This window comes from Tenebrio molitor, chromosome 9 (assembly GCF_963966145.1).
Source record: "Tenebrio molitor chromosome 9, icTenMoli1.1, whole genome shotgun sequence".
Taxonomy (NCBI): Eukaryota; Metazoa; Arthropoda; class Insecta; order Coleoptera; family Tenebrionidae; genus Tenebrio; species Tenebrio molitor.
This window is the reverse complement of record NC_091054.1, coordinates 16,351,730-16,367,978: the sequence shown is the minus strand read 5'-3', so window position 1 is coordinate 16,367,978 and position 16,249 is coordinate 16,351,730. Positions and strand designations below refer to the sequence as shown.

Here is a 16,249-nt window from a genome sequence, read left to right as displayed (position 1 = left end):
TTTCACGATTTTTTCTGTTTTTCTATTTACTCTTGAAAATCGGGGTGTTTTCCTTAAAAAAGTAGCTGTGTTCACTAGGGGCCCTCTTACTACTGAATAAAATAATCTAATTAAATATCATTCGAGCTTTGAATCATTAACGAGTAATTTACTTAGTCTTCCTGCACAGCGACTTAAATCTTGCAAATTGACACTAAAAGTTTTTTTTCGTCGCTGTGCAACAAGTTATCGTAAATTAATAAATTCTAAATTCTGATTAAATGATATCGATATCATCAGGGTCGGAAACAACAAACCGACGGTAAAGTTTGATAATAAAATAATAATAAGTAACAACAATACTATTTTACTATAAGTAGGTATAAAATATTAAATTAAACTGTATCACTACTTTCAGTGCTCTTAAACAAGTCATATAATTTTTACTACATTTTGTGCAATAAAATTAACTAGATCTACTTACACAACCGCTTTCCTATTTATCTTGACAACTCTGAAACATTTTGGCAGTTCTCTAAAATACGCGCAGTCTACATTGCTCTGACAAAAATGTAATTTCAACTTATTCATGTACTGAATCTGACAAATCAAGTCTTTGTAAACTTCATTCCTCTTCTTAAACACCAAAACAAACGCTTTGTACGCCAAAATCCTCAACAATCTGACCGTGACAGCCTTTCTGTAATACCTTCCCCTATACTTGCGAATCTTCCGGCAAACTTGCTTCGCATACTCCAGCACAACTTTCTCCAGAATTGTCCCCACCAAACTGAGATCCTCTCCCAAACTCCTCACCGCCATCACCGCCGCATCAAACTTAAACCCCACGTAGACCATCCCATCGAAGAAATTTTCCAAAACCGTCTTCTGACTGTTGAAAATCGTATTCAGCTCCAGCTTCGTGAAGCTGTTGTTGCTGAAACAGAACGACAAAGGTCGCGACAAAAACACCCTCCAGTCTTGTTCGCGGATTGGCTTGTGACAGTTCCACAACTTGAACCTGTGCCTGATTTCGTACTTGTCGCTGAACTTGTACAAAGTCTTCACCTGTCGAGTGGCCAGATTGAAGAGTTTGCCACAATAGGGGATTTCCTCATCGCGGTTTTCTCCAATGTTGGTTCTCGTTTTGTTGTCGTTCACTTGGTGGATGCTCTTGATCAGCTTGATGAACCTGTCGACTTTGTACGCTTCGGTCGAGCAAAAGAAGTAGTCGTCGACGGTGCGATGCATGAAACAATCCAAATCTACTTTATCGAGGAAGATCTTGTCCAGATAAGTCATGTACAACTCGCACAAACACGAGGACAAGCGGTCTCCTTGCAGGAGGCCGTGCTTCCACTGGTAGACTCGTTTCCGGAAGGTGACAAACTGGTTCTTCACTCGACTTATCACAAACTCTTTGTTACCATCACTGAGACATCTTCGCGGCAGTCCCGAGACCAACTTGCACAACACCTCCACGTCGACGCTTCCGTAGGCATCTCTGATGTCCAGCTTCACCCCAAAAACTCTCTCTTTTCCTGCTCTCTGCAAAAATGCCGTCCAACCGTCGTACAAAGATTCGCAAAAGTGAGCATTCATCTCTCTCGCAGCTTGGTAGACTTTTGACGTGATCACCTTGTACAAAGATCTCTTGTTGTCCCGATACACACCGATCAAAGGTCTGAAGTTGCACTCTTCGTACCCACCTTTGGGAATTATTTTCAAAAGGCCTCTGGCTCCGCTCTTGAGACAGTCTTCGTTGTGGAGCAAATAATTCGATTTTGTCAGCTTGTGGAACGCTCTGGATTCGAACGAGTTCCACTTTTCTCTTCGGACGAACTGGATCTGGTGGCCCTCCATGGTTTTGACAGGTTTGTAGTAGAATGCGATCAGGGGTTTGACCACACATTCCAAAACAAATAAATTGCACTTCTTCATCAAGTGTTGACAAATTTTTTCGTTTTTGATTTCGCCCAACCAGAGAATGGAGTTGTAGTCGTATCCTTTAGCAATAACACTAGAGTAGATGCACTCGCCTGAAGATTGCGTCAAAATCTTGTTCACTACTGCATAGAACAACTTCCTATGGTGCGTGGTACCGAAGTAGTCTTTGGGTACCACCTCATCCAACAATTTCAAAATTTTGACCGGGTCTTTACACTTTTGACTCTTTATCACTCTCGCATTTTTTAAAATTACGTTCAAGATCCAATTTAACTTTTCCAAATTGTAGTCGCCGTATTGCACATTTATTTTTCTTGGAGGTTTTTGTCTGGTAGTTAGCGACAGTCGATAATACATTATTTGACTGAAATTGTTTTTTTTTTCTTCATAAATTGTAAAATAAAAAAATTAAGGACTTACGCATAAAAAAACACAAAACTAAAGTATTTTTAAATCTGTTGTGAACTGTTTAATGGTTGTACATGTTTAAAGCACTCGATGAGTTGCATGCGTCAAATACACTGAAGGGGAGAGGGGAGGACTAAAAGCCGCGTCAAAGCTCTGAACTTGTCTCTGCTTGTTTAATATGGTGGAATCAATGCAGTGCAAGTTTCAACCAATCAGTCTAGCTAAATTTTTTTATAATGTACATACATAAAATCACATAAAATTTGGAGAAAGTGATAAAATGGAAAACTTTATCCGGTGACTGTGATAATTATACAAAGTGTCTATAAAAGAACGTATATCAGAGTCCTGTGGAATTGTGCGGCTCTATATTTTTTTGGCCGAACTATGTGGAATAGTTGAAGCTGGCAAATCTTAGCGTCAGTTTGTGAGTTGGGGTCTTAGTTGTTTTGCTTGTGATTTTCTTCAACAGTCTTTATCAAGAGTAAAACGTTTTTCCGCAAAATTGTGAACTGTGAATACCAAAAACAAGTTATGAAGTAACGAAGGTAAGACATTTATTATCGTACGTTTACAGTAAGTAATAAGCAATCTTTTCAGTAAACCGCAATGGTTTTATCGCTAGAGCAAAACCCATTCATTGTGATGTCGTATTACCGAAATAGTACCCTGCAGAATGGAGAGCGGGTTTATTATATGTATAAACGCTTTCCAGGGAGAGAATTTTTCGCAAAATCTCCAAATTACAACATCGTGGAAGCAAATTTAATTCCACACATTAGAAGGATTGTGGATAGATTTGTGGCAACTGTTGAAAAAGGTAAAAATGTAGGAAGAGCGTCAGTGAATGAAGAAATTGTTGAAGATTTCCGCCAATGAATGGAACAAAGTTCAAAAAAATCCCTCAGGAAGTTATCAGTTCAGGCTGATGTACCACTCTTCACTTGTCAGAAAATTGTTATAAAAAACCTGAACTTCTATCCACACAAAATCACAAAACTTCAAGAACTTCGACCAGGTGATTCTGAGAAGCGCTTAGAACACTGCAATTGGTTTTTGAACAATTTGAATGATGACAGTTTCGTAATAATGAATTGAATTAAACAATTTAATTTTTTAACTTTGCTTGCAGATTATTAGACATCAGGTTTTTTTTTTGAAGAAGCACAAAACTATAGAATATGGAGTTCAGAAAATCCACATGCATTTGTATGGGGTCATTATAAATGATTGTACCATACCATCGTAGGATTCGTAGGATTCGTAGGTAGCTGTGCGCAATGCTTTAGGTGCGCTGCTACGCCCACTAGTTGTTACAAACATTTATAATGGCCCCGTAGAAACCCGATTGAATCCTATAAAGGTTGGAGTATGGATTACTGCCTCACGAAGGCGTGTAATTGCTTTTATTGTAAAAATCAAAGAACCTGTCATTAATGATGTTACATACTATCCGTTTATTAAACTCCTGCGCTGTCAGTGTCAAAATTTTGAATTTTCTTTGGAGTGTACTATGGCGGCCAAAAAATTTTGGCCGTCACTTTCTTGACATTCAAGTAAAGTGTAAATAAACATTTAGGAATCGTAACCCTACTTTCGATTGTTGTCATTTTGACAATCAATTTAAACTGTTTGAAGCTCAGATATTCCAAAAATCCGATATGAATGAACAAAATTAGAGCAATCGTACATAGATAACCTGAGGTAAACTTTCTGTGTAGTAGAAATGACAAAATAATTTTGAGTTTTGAAATTTACCACCCAAAAAATAACGTTCATATTTTTGGCCGGCATAGTACTATCGGCGCCATCGAAATGTGAACGCCAAATTTTCCTAGTGTGTGTTGAAGCATTAATCATAGGCGTGCGTTAATGTGACAGATTTGTGACAATTTTCACAAACATAATTAGTCAACAGATTTAATTTATTTTTAAACAATATACCTGCCACGACACTTGACCGATATAGGAAAAGCGAGGGCTGTTGCCAAACTCGACGAAAATTGTAAAAATTGTAATAGAAAGTTATAGGTAATAGAAATCTTTTCTTAACTTCCATACATATAGTACGCCAGTGAACAAAGTTTTATTTAATGTAGAACAAAACAGAAGACGTTTCTATGGCACCAGAAATTCGTTCACATTTAGTTGGCGCCGATAGTACTTACTATAGCGGACAAAAAATTTTGGCCGTCATTGTCTGTCAATTCAAAAAAAAAATAATTGTAATCCGTACTTTATTGTCATCATGAACGTTATTTTTTGGGTGCTAAAATTTCAAAACTCAAAATTATTTTGTCATTTCTACTACACAGAACGTTTACTTCAGGTTATCTATGTACGATTGTTCTAATTTTGTTCATTCATGCCGGATTTTTGGAATATCTGAGCTTCAAACAGTTTAAATTGATTGTCAAACTGACAAGAATCGAAAGTGGGGTTACGATTCCTAAAGGTTTATTTACTTTATTTACACTTTACTTGAACGTCAAGAAAGTGACGGCCAAAATTTTTTGGCCGCCATAGTACCTATGGTGACATACCTTTTCAGTTGCCTGCCTGTACACAAAATCTAGTTATAAGAACGTCAACAACAAAAGTGTGGTTATATTAATGGAGTTAATTCTCCTCTTTCCAAACAATAATTAACAATATTCTGCTTCTCTCTGGCCGTTAACAGTATTCTTTTACATTCCATATCTTCTTCTTGTGCAGCCACTTCGTGTAGGTAAGTAATATTTTGAATGAAAGAAACAGAATTTATTAAACTTAACTTCAAATTTGAAATTTCTAATTTTTGCACCAACGTTAACGTAAAAATTACTAGTCTCTGAACGACAGTGCGGCAACTTGCAAACACTTTGACAGTGCGGGAGTTTAGTAAATGGACAATAACATCTGTTTTTCTATTTGGTACCACAATATGCTACAAAGCGGCAAAAATCAAATATATTCGAATTCCACAGGACTCTTGATATATGTACATATATGTTCTTGTTGTATATGTTCTTTTATAGACACTCTGTACAATAAAAAATATGTAGTGTCTACTTTACGTAAATTTTAAATTAATCGATTGAATCTTAAATCTTAAAACAACCGAGATTAATAAATAAGATTTATTAAAATTTAACATAAAATAACATTTTTAATTTACAATGCGAAAATTTCCGATAATAATGCGGAATCTGGAAAAGTGCCCCGAATGCTTGCAGCGTTTCCACGTTGAATGGCAAGGGAAATCCTCTCAAAAAGGAATTTCTTAGATTTTGAATCCCCTGATTCCGCGATAAGTCGGTCTCCGATGACATTAATAAAATCTATTGTTTCTTTGCACCAAGGGCCTAAGGTTTCAAAGGCTAAACCTTTAAATATATAGTTTGACGAAATAATTGAACGATATTTGTTATGTTTGCGTTTGCAAGCCATTTCAGCGGCAAAACCTGAGACTTCAGATGTTTTCAATACGTAACTGTCTGCAAGTGTATCTACGACAGTAACGTCCCAAACCAAAGGTTGACCTTTATTCCACGGTACTAAAGTCATCCCATCAGGGCGTTTTCCGTCATCACGAGATAGTCCGTTTGGTTCTAAAGTTGAATTAACATGAATAGAAGTCAAAGACCGGTTGATAATAGAATTAATTTCAGTGTGTCTTGAAAATCTACCACTGCTTTTGGAACAACTTAGACCGTGAATACCAATTTCATCAACTTTCGCATTGCATTTGCAAATATGAGGTGTACAAAGATTACAACCCAATCTTAAACCAATACAAACTTGGAAGGAAGTGTTATCTAAAAGAGTACCAATATTAGGAGAAGGTATTGCATGTAACCAAGATCCTGATTCTCTGCATTGCAAAGCCTTAAAACGAGCCAAGTCCCTAGATGAATTAAAGATTAAGTCATTGTCAATTATTCTTTTGATATTGATATTATCCCAATTCTTCTGAAATTGTGGAATTGTTGGTCTTTCGTTCTCATTTTCTACATCCCAGACTGCTAAAGCTTCATCATAATGGTGAATAATAAGCTCATTATCCTTTGAATTTAGTAATTGAGAAACAAGCTTTTTAACACCATGAACTGAAGATAGGAAAGCAGGGAGGCAAATATCGGAAATGCGGCGAATTCCCAGTCCACCAAATCTAATCGGTAAAGTGGACTGACACCATTGTAAATCAGTTAAACGTAAATTAAGTATTTTTTCTAAAGAAGACTTTAAAGAAGAATCAATGGAATTAACGTAATTAGAAAATTTCCAAAAAGGAGTTGTTCTTAATAAAAAATTAAATTTTGGTATGAAAAGACAGTTCTTGATTAAGGTATAAGCCACGTATCTGCTAAGAAATTCAGCTTTATTTAAAAGATTTTCAACTGTAATAATAGTTTTTTCGACAGTGTTTTTGAAGCCTTGGTCAAAGATTGGAGAGCCTAAAAGAGATAAACTTCCTCGGTCACAAATTTTAATACCTGGTGCTAAATTTTGAAATTCCTTTATGACTTTTAAATCTGTGTCTCCAGATTAATAAATTGTTTTATTGAAATGTAACAAACAAAAATTTGGAATTTCCATTCACGTTCCATTTTTATTTTTTTTTCTAACACTAATATCTTATACTGTTTCCATGGTGCATTTGAGCTCACACCTTATGTTTCCCATAAAATACGCTTGTCTCTATAAGACACGTCGTCAATAGCAACGTATCTTATAGAGCCATAAAATACGCTCACACACATCATTCAAGTAACATTTTATTCATCATTTTTACAGTAATTATCACAAAAGTGAAAAGTACATACAATTATTGAATTGGAATTGCCATATTAGCTTCGTGCTCTTGTTTATAACATCTTCTTCTTTAACTTCTGCTGTTTCATCCAATGCAAGTGCCCGGCCATCGAAAATGGCAATCTTTACATTTTCTTCAAATGATTCTTGCCGTAGTGTGAATTAACTTTTAATGAAGTTCTACACGCTTACCCCATATCAAGAAAAGCCAAAATGACATCTTCCGTTACCTCCGTGATGCTTTTTTTTATTGTTCCGGCCTTGAAACGAAACATACACCTTTTCGTATGCACTTTTAGACTTCATTGGTAACAAATTGCCCCTTTTTTCTTATTTCTTCTGGAACGTTTTGGCACATTTCAACGATGAAAATTGTTTTTTTCCAAATTTGTTGATATTATTACCATAGTACCCACGGCAACCTCCGCATTTTGTGAATTGTAACGCGCCTCGAATAATTTCTGAATTTATTAAAATTTCTGATAAGATGGTAGTGTTAGAAAAAATCTTGAAGACAACGCGTGTTTTATAGTTTAAAAAATCTCGATCTATTAAATCCTCGCTCCCTGCGGTCGCTCTGATTTAAACTACGATCTCGATTTTTAAATCGTCTATAAAACCCTTGTTGTCTTAATAGCTATTTCCTAACACTAATATCTTATACTGTTTCCATGGTGCATTTGAGCTCACACCTTATGTTTCCCATAAAATAAGCTTTTCTCTATAAGACACGTCGTCAATAGCAACGTATCTTATAGTCATAAAATACGCTCACACATATTATTCAAGTAAGATTTTATTCATCATTTTTACAGTAATTACCACAAAAGTGAAAAGTACAATTATTGAATTATTAATTATTCGTCAAACTACGTGTTTAAAGGTTTAGCATTTGAAACCTTAGGCCCTTGGTGCAAAGAAGCCATCGATTTCATTAATGTCATCGGAAACCGACTTATCGCGGAATCAGGCGATTCAAAATCAAAGAAATTCCTTTTCGAGAGGATTTCCCTTGCCATTCAACGTGGAAACGCTGCAAGCATTCGGGGCACTTTTCCAGATTCCGCAATATTATCGGAAATTTTTGTATTATAAAACAAAAATGTTTATGTAATTATGTTATAATATAATATTATTGAATTGGAACTGTCACATTAGCTTCGTGCTCTTGTTCCTAACATCTTCTTTAACTTCTGCTGTTTCATCCAATGCAAGTGCCCGGCCATCGAAAACTGGCAATCTTTACCTACATTTTCTTCAAATGATTCTTGCCGTAGTGTGAATTAACTTTTAATGAAGTTCTACACACTTACCCCATATCAAGAAAAACCAAAATGACATCTTCCGTTACCTCCGTGATGTTCTTGTTCCGGCCTTGAAACGAAACATACACCTTTTCGTATGCACTTTTAGACTTCATTGGTAACAAATTGCCCCTTTTTTCTTATTTCTTCTGGAACGTTTTGGCACATTTCAACGATGAAAATTGTTTTTTTTTTCCAAATTTGTTGATATTATTAGTTATTACCATAGTACCCACGGCAACCTCCGCATTTTGTGTATTGTGACGCACCTCGAATAATTTCTGAATTTATTAAAATTTCTGATAAGATGTTAGTGTTAGAAAAAATCTTGAAGACAACGCGTGTTTTATAGTTTAAGAATCTCGATCTATTAAACTACACTTGTTGTCTTAATATCGCTTTTAAAAATAGACAAAAAAATAAGGAAATTGTAGGAGCCTGGAATTTTTTTACAAAAATACGTAAGAAAATTAAAGCGGAAATTTACAAATTGAATTCTTTTAAAGTATTCTTTTAAAAATTTTTGTAGGTACTTACATAATCTCATTTTAAAATATGTAATTAATTAATCTAAGTACAAGTATTAATGAAAAACAATTATTATTATTATTACGAATGCTTGATTCCCTCATTGATTATTTAATTGGTGAAGAAAAAAATTTAAATGTATGAACGGATATTGCTTCTCATCGACGCCTTTTTTGTGAAGACCAAGCCGCCATCAACAGAACCTGCGGAGGAAAAAAAAACAAACGCTCTTCTCTGGTCACCAATCAATTGTGACGAATCTCTATAAATCGCGCTGTTGTTCCTCCATATTTGCAAATAATATTTTTACAATTTGTTTTAAATAAAAAGTAAAAGTGAATGGGCCGTATGATTTCCCATTCGTTAAGCCTTTCATTAGCTAAATAATTGATTAGACAAAGTGACAGTATATGCCAAACACTATGTTGGACAGAGACAAAACAATTTAACGAGGTTCTTTAACTTTAATGAAAGGGAAATCATACGGCCCAGTGTTCTTAACCAATGTAAGCCAAAAGCAAAAACCTAGATGGTCAATATAAAACACAGTCACATTCAGCAAAACTTTTAATTTATTAGTTAATATGTAATAATTATTATTAAGAATATTTTTGGTGCAAGTCCAGTTTGGTGCACTTTTGTATTTTTAAAGAAAAGTGTCGAAAACAAGTTTAAATAATTATGTTGTTACGAAACTTTCTTGATATTTTATTTTAAATTCTCCTTATATTGTCAGTGTCAATGGCGAAGCTATTATTTTTATTTCCAACAACACACGAGAAATGACACTGTGTTTGCAAATGAATTAAGTGAGCATGCAAAAATGGATTATGAAGGAAACAAGCAAAAGCGTATCTATTGTGAGGCAGAGTTAATTTCTTTTTGTTCGACACTGTCAGAATCCTTGGCGAATTTGAAAAAAAATATTTTGACAGTTTAGCCTTGAAGCCCTTGGGGCATGGGGCTATATGTGGATTTGTTCGGCCATTTTGTAGCCTATTCACAACCATTTAATTTGGTGTCCAGATAATTAAAATCCTCCGATACACAACGGCGCTATGGACTCGTCTTATTTTTTGGGGACACCTGTATGCAACACAATAAAAATTTTAAATTTTCATCTTGGAGTATATCATTATCGATCCACCTGAATAATACAATTATGTATGTTGTTTTTATTTTGATAGCGTTACACATTTATTTAACTCACAATATTCCCGGTGTTTCCCCGATTTCCTTAGTTTACACCGTGCAAACAATATATTTTTTGCAAACTGTACACAAGCCGATATGGTTTTACGAAAGATTGTACCTTTTAAAAATACTTGCTTTTATATTTCTTACGTATCTCGAGTAGCACAAAATACGGAGTAATTCTTGAGTTATTGTATTTCCCTTTTTCTGCGTGCACCACATGAATAACAATTTTCATTAATCAATATATTCAAATTCCTCCTCCGGGGTGTACTTACTAGCGCACTACCTCCTTCGAATCTTGATGCCTATCATATAATCTTAACTAGTATCGTGGGAGGTTTGCTGTTTCAACACCCCAGTGTATGTTTCCCCCTACCAAACTGTTCTACCCTTTTATCAGAACTATCACATAAATCTAAGACAGTTTTGTCTTGTTTCTTTATGAGACAATGGATATACCGCTACTCCACAACACAGCGACGATTTCTTTCCGCGATTTGAAAAAAAAATTCTGCTGGAGCAACCGACGACCTGAGAAACATAAATATTCAAAAGGAGCGTTTAATGTTTTTTTTTTTTACGATATCACTTCTGCTCGATGACTGACAATATGATTCTTCCATCGTTTTGTAAAACCTTCAGTTTGTTTTTTTTACTTCATCCCATGCGTACTCAATGGGATTCAGGTCCAGTGACAGAGCTGACCATCTTAAAAGCGCGACTTATGAATTGTTATTGCTTTTTAAATCAATTTTAGATAATCAAAACAAAATAAACAAAAAAGAAATGGTTGAATTTGTATTTTAAATTGTCTGTAGCACTTTTATAAAAAAATCTGTCACCAAACCTGGCAGTGAAACTCAAACCACGAGCGACAATTCGCCTCAAATGGACCCCGCTGCTCTACAAAGGATTTATATTTTACACAAAGCGTTAACAAAGTATCCGAGTTGAAAAGTCAGGATATCGTGTTATCCAAAAGTACCCTTTACGGGCGATAAAACCAATCCACCTTTTATGTATTTCATTCTCTGACACGTGTCCTGCGTCACACATTGCCGCCAACTTTATCGACTACTTTTATGTTGTCAGCAATGCACCCCAGTAAATCATAGTAAGCGACTACTCCGCTTCTGCTGACACTTTTATGGACTTGTATACGAAAAAACTGACGGCAACACTGCCGAACGAGTCTAGAATTTTGGCGAGAATTTACGTGCTAGTCGACAAATCGCAACTGGCGCCCCCTTACACCCCAAATCGACAAGCGCGATCTTGAAATTGACAGGTGGCGCTACTGGCGCAGGTAGAATGTCGAGTCGGTGTCTTAGAAAATTTATTTTCCAAATAGCCAACAGACAGCTGAGATTAGTATTGTACATTATGTAGACAGGTTAAAAAACTGATCGACCTAATAAAATGGTGATAATAGTAATAATAAAAAAAATACAACGAGGCAAGCCGACTGTTCGACTCGGGAGTTGAACAAGAACGTAAGTTATAAAAACACCAAAAACCACGGATCGTGTTTTTTCTATCTTATGTAAGGCTGTTTGTCGAATTCACAATCACAAATTCCTGTGTGACTGATTCACACAACACTTTAACCTCAACTGTCTAGTCCAGAGTGGTTATTTCTTCTTTGATAAAGAACTCTACGATTTCTTCTTCTACGTTCTGCGGATCGGCATCTAATTCGTCGGTGTCAATATCTGCAAAAAGTGTAGTGGAATCTTAGTAATTTATTTTGATAAACAGAAACACACTATATTTGACAGTACATCCGTACGAGTCAATCTTCGAATCGAATTTTGTTTTACACAACCTCAAGAAGTCAAATTCAATTTTCAATTTGATGCTTCAATCAGCGACACGAAAAATTTTGGCACAACGTACTCCACTCAACAAATTTCGATTCTCTTGTAACATGCCCCGACGGACTACTTTCGAAGCAGTCTTTCTACTCGAGGGCATGTCTTACTTTCCCCTGAGCGTATAACTACACACGCTATCTTATCAGCGTGTTAGCAAAAAATCAGGGGTAGGAGAAAAAAAATCTTATGCAATTAACATTTTGATTGAATAATTCTGAGCGCAAAAAAATTTGACTTGCTCGTTATAAAAAAAATTATGAACACGTTTCGACCACTCTTATGACTACGTTTACCAAGTCGTTGAAAAAATTACTCACTATTTCTAAGCTGAAGCCTTCTTTGTTTGTTTTCGCTATAATCCTTGATCCGTTTACTCCTGTACTCGTTGAATTCCTTCATCAGAGCAGCCCGTTTCTCGATCAGCTCCTTTGAAGCCTTCGACTGTCTCATCCTGTCTTTGCTCTCGAACTGCGGATAATACTTCTTCAGGTTCTTCTTGATCTCCTTCTGCCTGTCTTCAGACAATAGAGTAGAAGAACGCGGTCGCCACAATAACTGCGCAAACTTTTCCAAGTTGATTCGTTTCAAGATCTTTCCTTGGAAGGACCAGATCCAATAACCTTAAAAAACGGAACAGTCAGCGATGCCCGCTTCTCGTCAACTCTTCGCCTTACCAGTGTCCACTTTGGTCTTCCAGTAGGAGACCGCCGTGGTGACGTACCTCCCCGTGGGGTCCCACTCCACGTCCGACATTTGGAAATGATCCGTAGTGTTCATCACCAGGAACTCGTGCGTGTCCACGAACTCCAGCGAGCCTCCGCCGTTAGACCCCAGCCCTGCCAACACGATGAATTGACCTCCGGGCGACCAGAACAGGTGGTTGCAAGCCCTCTTCTCGAACTTCTTCAACAGGATGGGCGCCTGTCCCACTCTCACCTCGTAGAAGCTGACGTTGATGTTGGGCGATTCGCCGTGAATGACAGCGAACTTCGACCCCACCGGCTCCCACGCGAACGCCTGGATGGGCTCCTTGCTCTCGACGCTGTCCACCGGGATTTGTTTCTCCCTCATGTGGAAGATCTCGAAGTTGCAGTACATGCCGGAATACTTGGTCTCGTTCTTCTCCTTGCGCACCTTCGAATACCTATCGACCTTGACGCAAAGGTAGTCGCCGGACTTCTGCCAGTGGATCTTGCAGTCGGCCACGTTGAACAGGTTCTTCTTTCGGATCTCGTTCCGGTTGGGTATTTCGAGGAGGGTGACGCTGGCCGGGACGTCCTTGTCTTCGGCGACCCAGTAGGCCACCACGTTATCGGTAGGGGACCAGTTGAAGTCTCGGATGCCGCCGATCTTGATCGACTTCTTCTCGAGCAGACCGAAAGAGGGCGTTTCGTAGATGGATAGTACGTCGTTGCCGACGCGACCGAAGTACTTGTCGTCGTGGGACCAGCGGAAGATCGGCCACGAAGAAGGACCCTCAGGGTTAAAAGAGCGCTTCTCTTGACCGGTCCTGAAGATTTCGTATAATTTTATTACGCTGCGAGTCACAGCATTCAGGCCAGGCGAATTTACCTGATATCCCAGATGATGATTCCCTTCTGTGCGGGATGCTGCGGGTCTCCCTGCGGCGAATACGTCACCAGATACTTCTCACACGGCGAAAAATCAATAAACTGTGCATTCATGTGAGCATACCGCTTGTACTGTGTAAACTTCTGGCCGACCCATAGAGCAATACCTTGCTTGTGGAAAGTAGCCAAATATGTACCTAAGGGGGACCACCTGATGTACGCATGCGTCCAAGCCTGTAAACACTCGCTTAATAACAACACCCCAAAAACAAAATCGTACAAACATGTCTCTCTTCTTGGAGGGTAGGATCAGGTTGGGTGTTCTGCCAAATTTGTACTGACTGTCCTTGACCCAGAACCACGGCAAACTGGTCATATGCGTCGGGTTCGAGCAGATAGTGGTGCAAATCGCCTTGACCCTCGTAGGGCAACGGTTCCGGTGGTTCCCATTTGTCAGGTATCGACTCATACTTGTTAAAGTCGGTGAACAGATTCACCTGGAAGGTGTGCTGCTTGTCAAGTTTGAAGTTGTTGGTGAGTTTGACAGCTTCAGCGGCGTTCACCGGCGACGAGTACTCCAGGAAGATGTATCCTTTCGTGTGTCCGGTCTCGGTGACGGGATAATATTCGTTGACTATGGTTCCAAACTTTATGAAAATTTTGTTGATCACGGATTTGAGCTTCTCGATGCGGTCGGGGCCGACTTGCGGGACTCCATCGACGACGATCACGCTTTCGACGCCATCGGTCTCCTTCGGCTGTTGCTTTAAAATGTCACCGAGGAGTTCTAAAACAAAGTGGCCGCGATTATAACCTCACTTTTGTGCGCGGGCATATGTTAGCGTTCGGACGCCTCCACCGTCCCAATTATCCCACCCACTTGTTACAAAATTTGTTGTGAATTAGAAAATAAGCAACTGTTGGACCCTACGAGTGCTACTGTTTGCATTAAAAGCGATCGAAATTCATGTAACAGCATGGTTATGGGCGCAGATTTTGTTACGACTTTTCAGAGGAAATACCTTCATCGGTGATGCTGTCGACGAATCCTTCGGGATCACTAAAGTTCGGTTCATCGTCGTTCGATGATAAATCACTCTCGTTTTTCGTATTATTCCCGTTTAGACTATTTTTGTCGTCCACTTTCTTTTTCGCCATTTTGACACGCGTGAACTGTACGTCGGTAAAGAAGGTCGCAGGCTCGCAGGTCGCACTGTTTTTCACTCACTCACTCTCATTGGTTCTTTGGGTTTAAAAAATTGGCGGTAAACTGACGTAGTACAAATTTGATAACCTGTTTAATCGAATTATTTCTCAATAATTACCGTAAACAAATTATTCTATACTAATTACAATAAACGACTGTTGCAGAGAACTACATTTTTGCAAATAAAATGTTCCGATTGTCGTCATGCTACCGTTGCTATAAAAGTGTGTTAGGGTGCGGCCCCATCCCATTACCAGAAATAAATCTTGATGTAGGCTCCATAACCAAATTAGATTTACATTCATTTCAATAATGGACTACAAATAAATTAAAATAATGTCAAAATCATGTCATTTATTAAAATGTGTGTTCATTTTTTTCATTATGACTTAGACAACCAGAAATACACCAACAACAAAAAAGTATTGTTTAATATGCAAAATAGTAATCCTTTTATGAACAATATATTTATAAGTATTACTCATAATTGGCTAATTGTTTTCATAATACAACAAACTTCTCACCAACTGACTCTCTGACTGATTATCTTATTTTTAATATTATTTTTTAGTTGTTGTCTTTGTTACATAATTCACTCCAACTTTGCTGATAAAAATTATGTTCGTTATTACTATGATTTACAATTGATCTGTGTTTATCTTCTATATTGTGTAAGACACTGTATACACCAAGTTTATCTAAAAAAAATTCGTTTTTTAAAATTTCCATAATTCCAGTCGTCATCGAATGTGTTCCCAAGAGTAATTCAAAAATTCCTCCGAAAATATTGACTTACAACGATTTTGTGTGGTGGTGCAGCAACTGCAATATAATATCAAGGTTGTTTCTGTTGTAAATTTAGAGCGTTTTTGGTAAACATCCTAGATATTTTGGAATCGCGTTGCAATATTAGATCATGCTTGAGGCATATTAACAGATTGCGGTTTTATACCTATTTTTGTAATGCGTAAGGCAGCAAAATGGAAGGATAAGTAAAGACAACGTTTCTCTTTGTGAGTAAACATACCTACTGCGTGGAAAATTTCCCAGTTTGTAATATTCTCAGACTGGAGGAAATTATTCTGATAGGAGTTTATGCAAATATTTAGATTGGATTATCCAGCAATGTATGTCACAGACGTGTAATTTCTCATTTCTGTATTTCACGAATTTGGAGCGAACAAAAGTATAACAAGTCTAGTAATGGTTCTAATATCGCAGGTGCGTAGATGTTTAAAAATGATTCAGGAAGAATGATGAAACTCAAGAGATTTTATTTTTTCAGAATTCTAGTGTCGCTCATTTATTCTTTGAGCAATCAAAATCCTTCTCAAAATTTCCTAATGATATGTTTAGTGTTTATTAATCAATGAACTCCTTAGATAGAAACATCTTGAACTAAACACCATTTGACAAATTTTAGAACAAACAGATTTTGTG

The 16,249-nt window shown here is 37.3% G+C and overlaps 2 protein-coding genes across 2 annotated transcripts; both read right to left on the bottom strand.

The window, feature by feature from the left end:
- Positions 1-387: 387 nt before the first annotated feature.
- Positions 388-2,876, bottom strand: LOC138139419 (telomerase reverse transcriptase-like). The gene has a single exon (XM_069059682.1). The coding sequence runs from the start codon at positions 2,281-2,283 to the stop codon at positions 460-462; it is 1,824 nt and encodes a 607-aa protein (XP_068915783.1). The 5' UTR covers positions 2,284-2,876; the 3' UTR covers positions 388-459.
- An 8,600-nt stretch (positions 2,877-11,476) lies between these two features.
- eIF3b (eukaryotic translation initiation factor 3 subunit b) lies at positions 11,477-14,798 on the bottom strand. The gene is made up of 6 exons (XM_069057855.1): positions 14,625-14,798; positions 13,887-14,389; positions 13,604-13,836; positions 12,706-13,541; positions 12,349-12,651; positions 11,477-11,869 (listed from the first exon to the last, which is right to left on the bottom strand). Exons 1-6 carry the CDS (start codon positions 14,758-14,760, stop codon positions 11,775-11,777), a joined length of 2,106 nt encoding a protein of 701 aa, XP_068913956.1. The 5' UTR covers positions 14,761-14,798; the 3' UTR covers positions 11,477-11,774.
- Between the last annotated feature and the right edge of the window lie 1,451 nt (positions 14,799-16,249).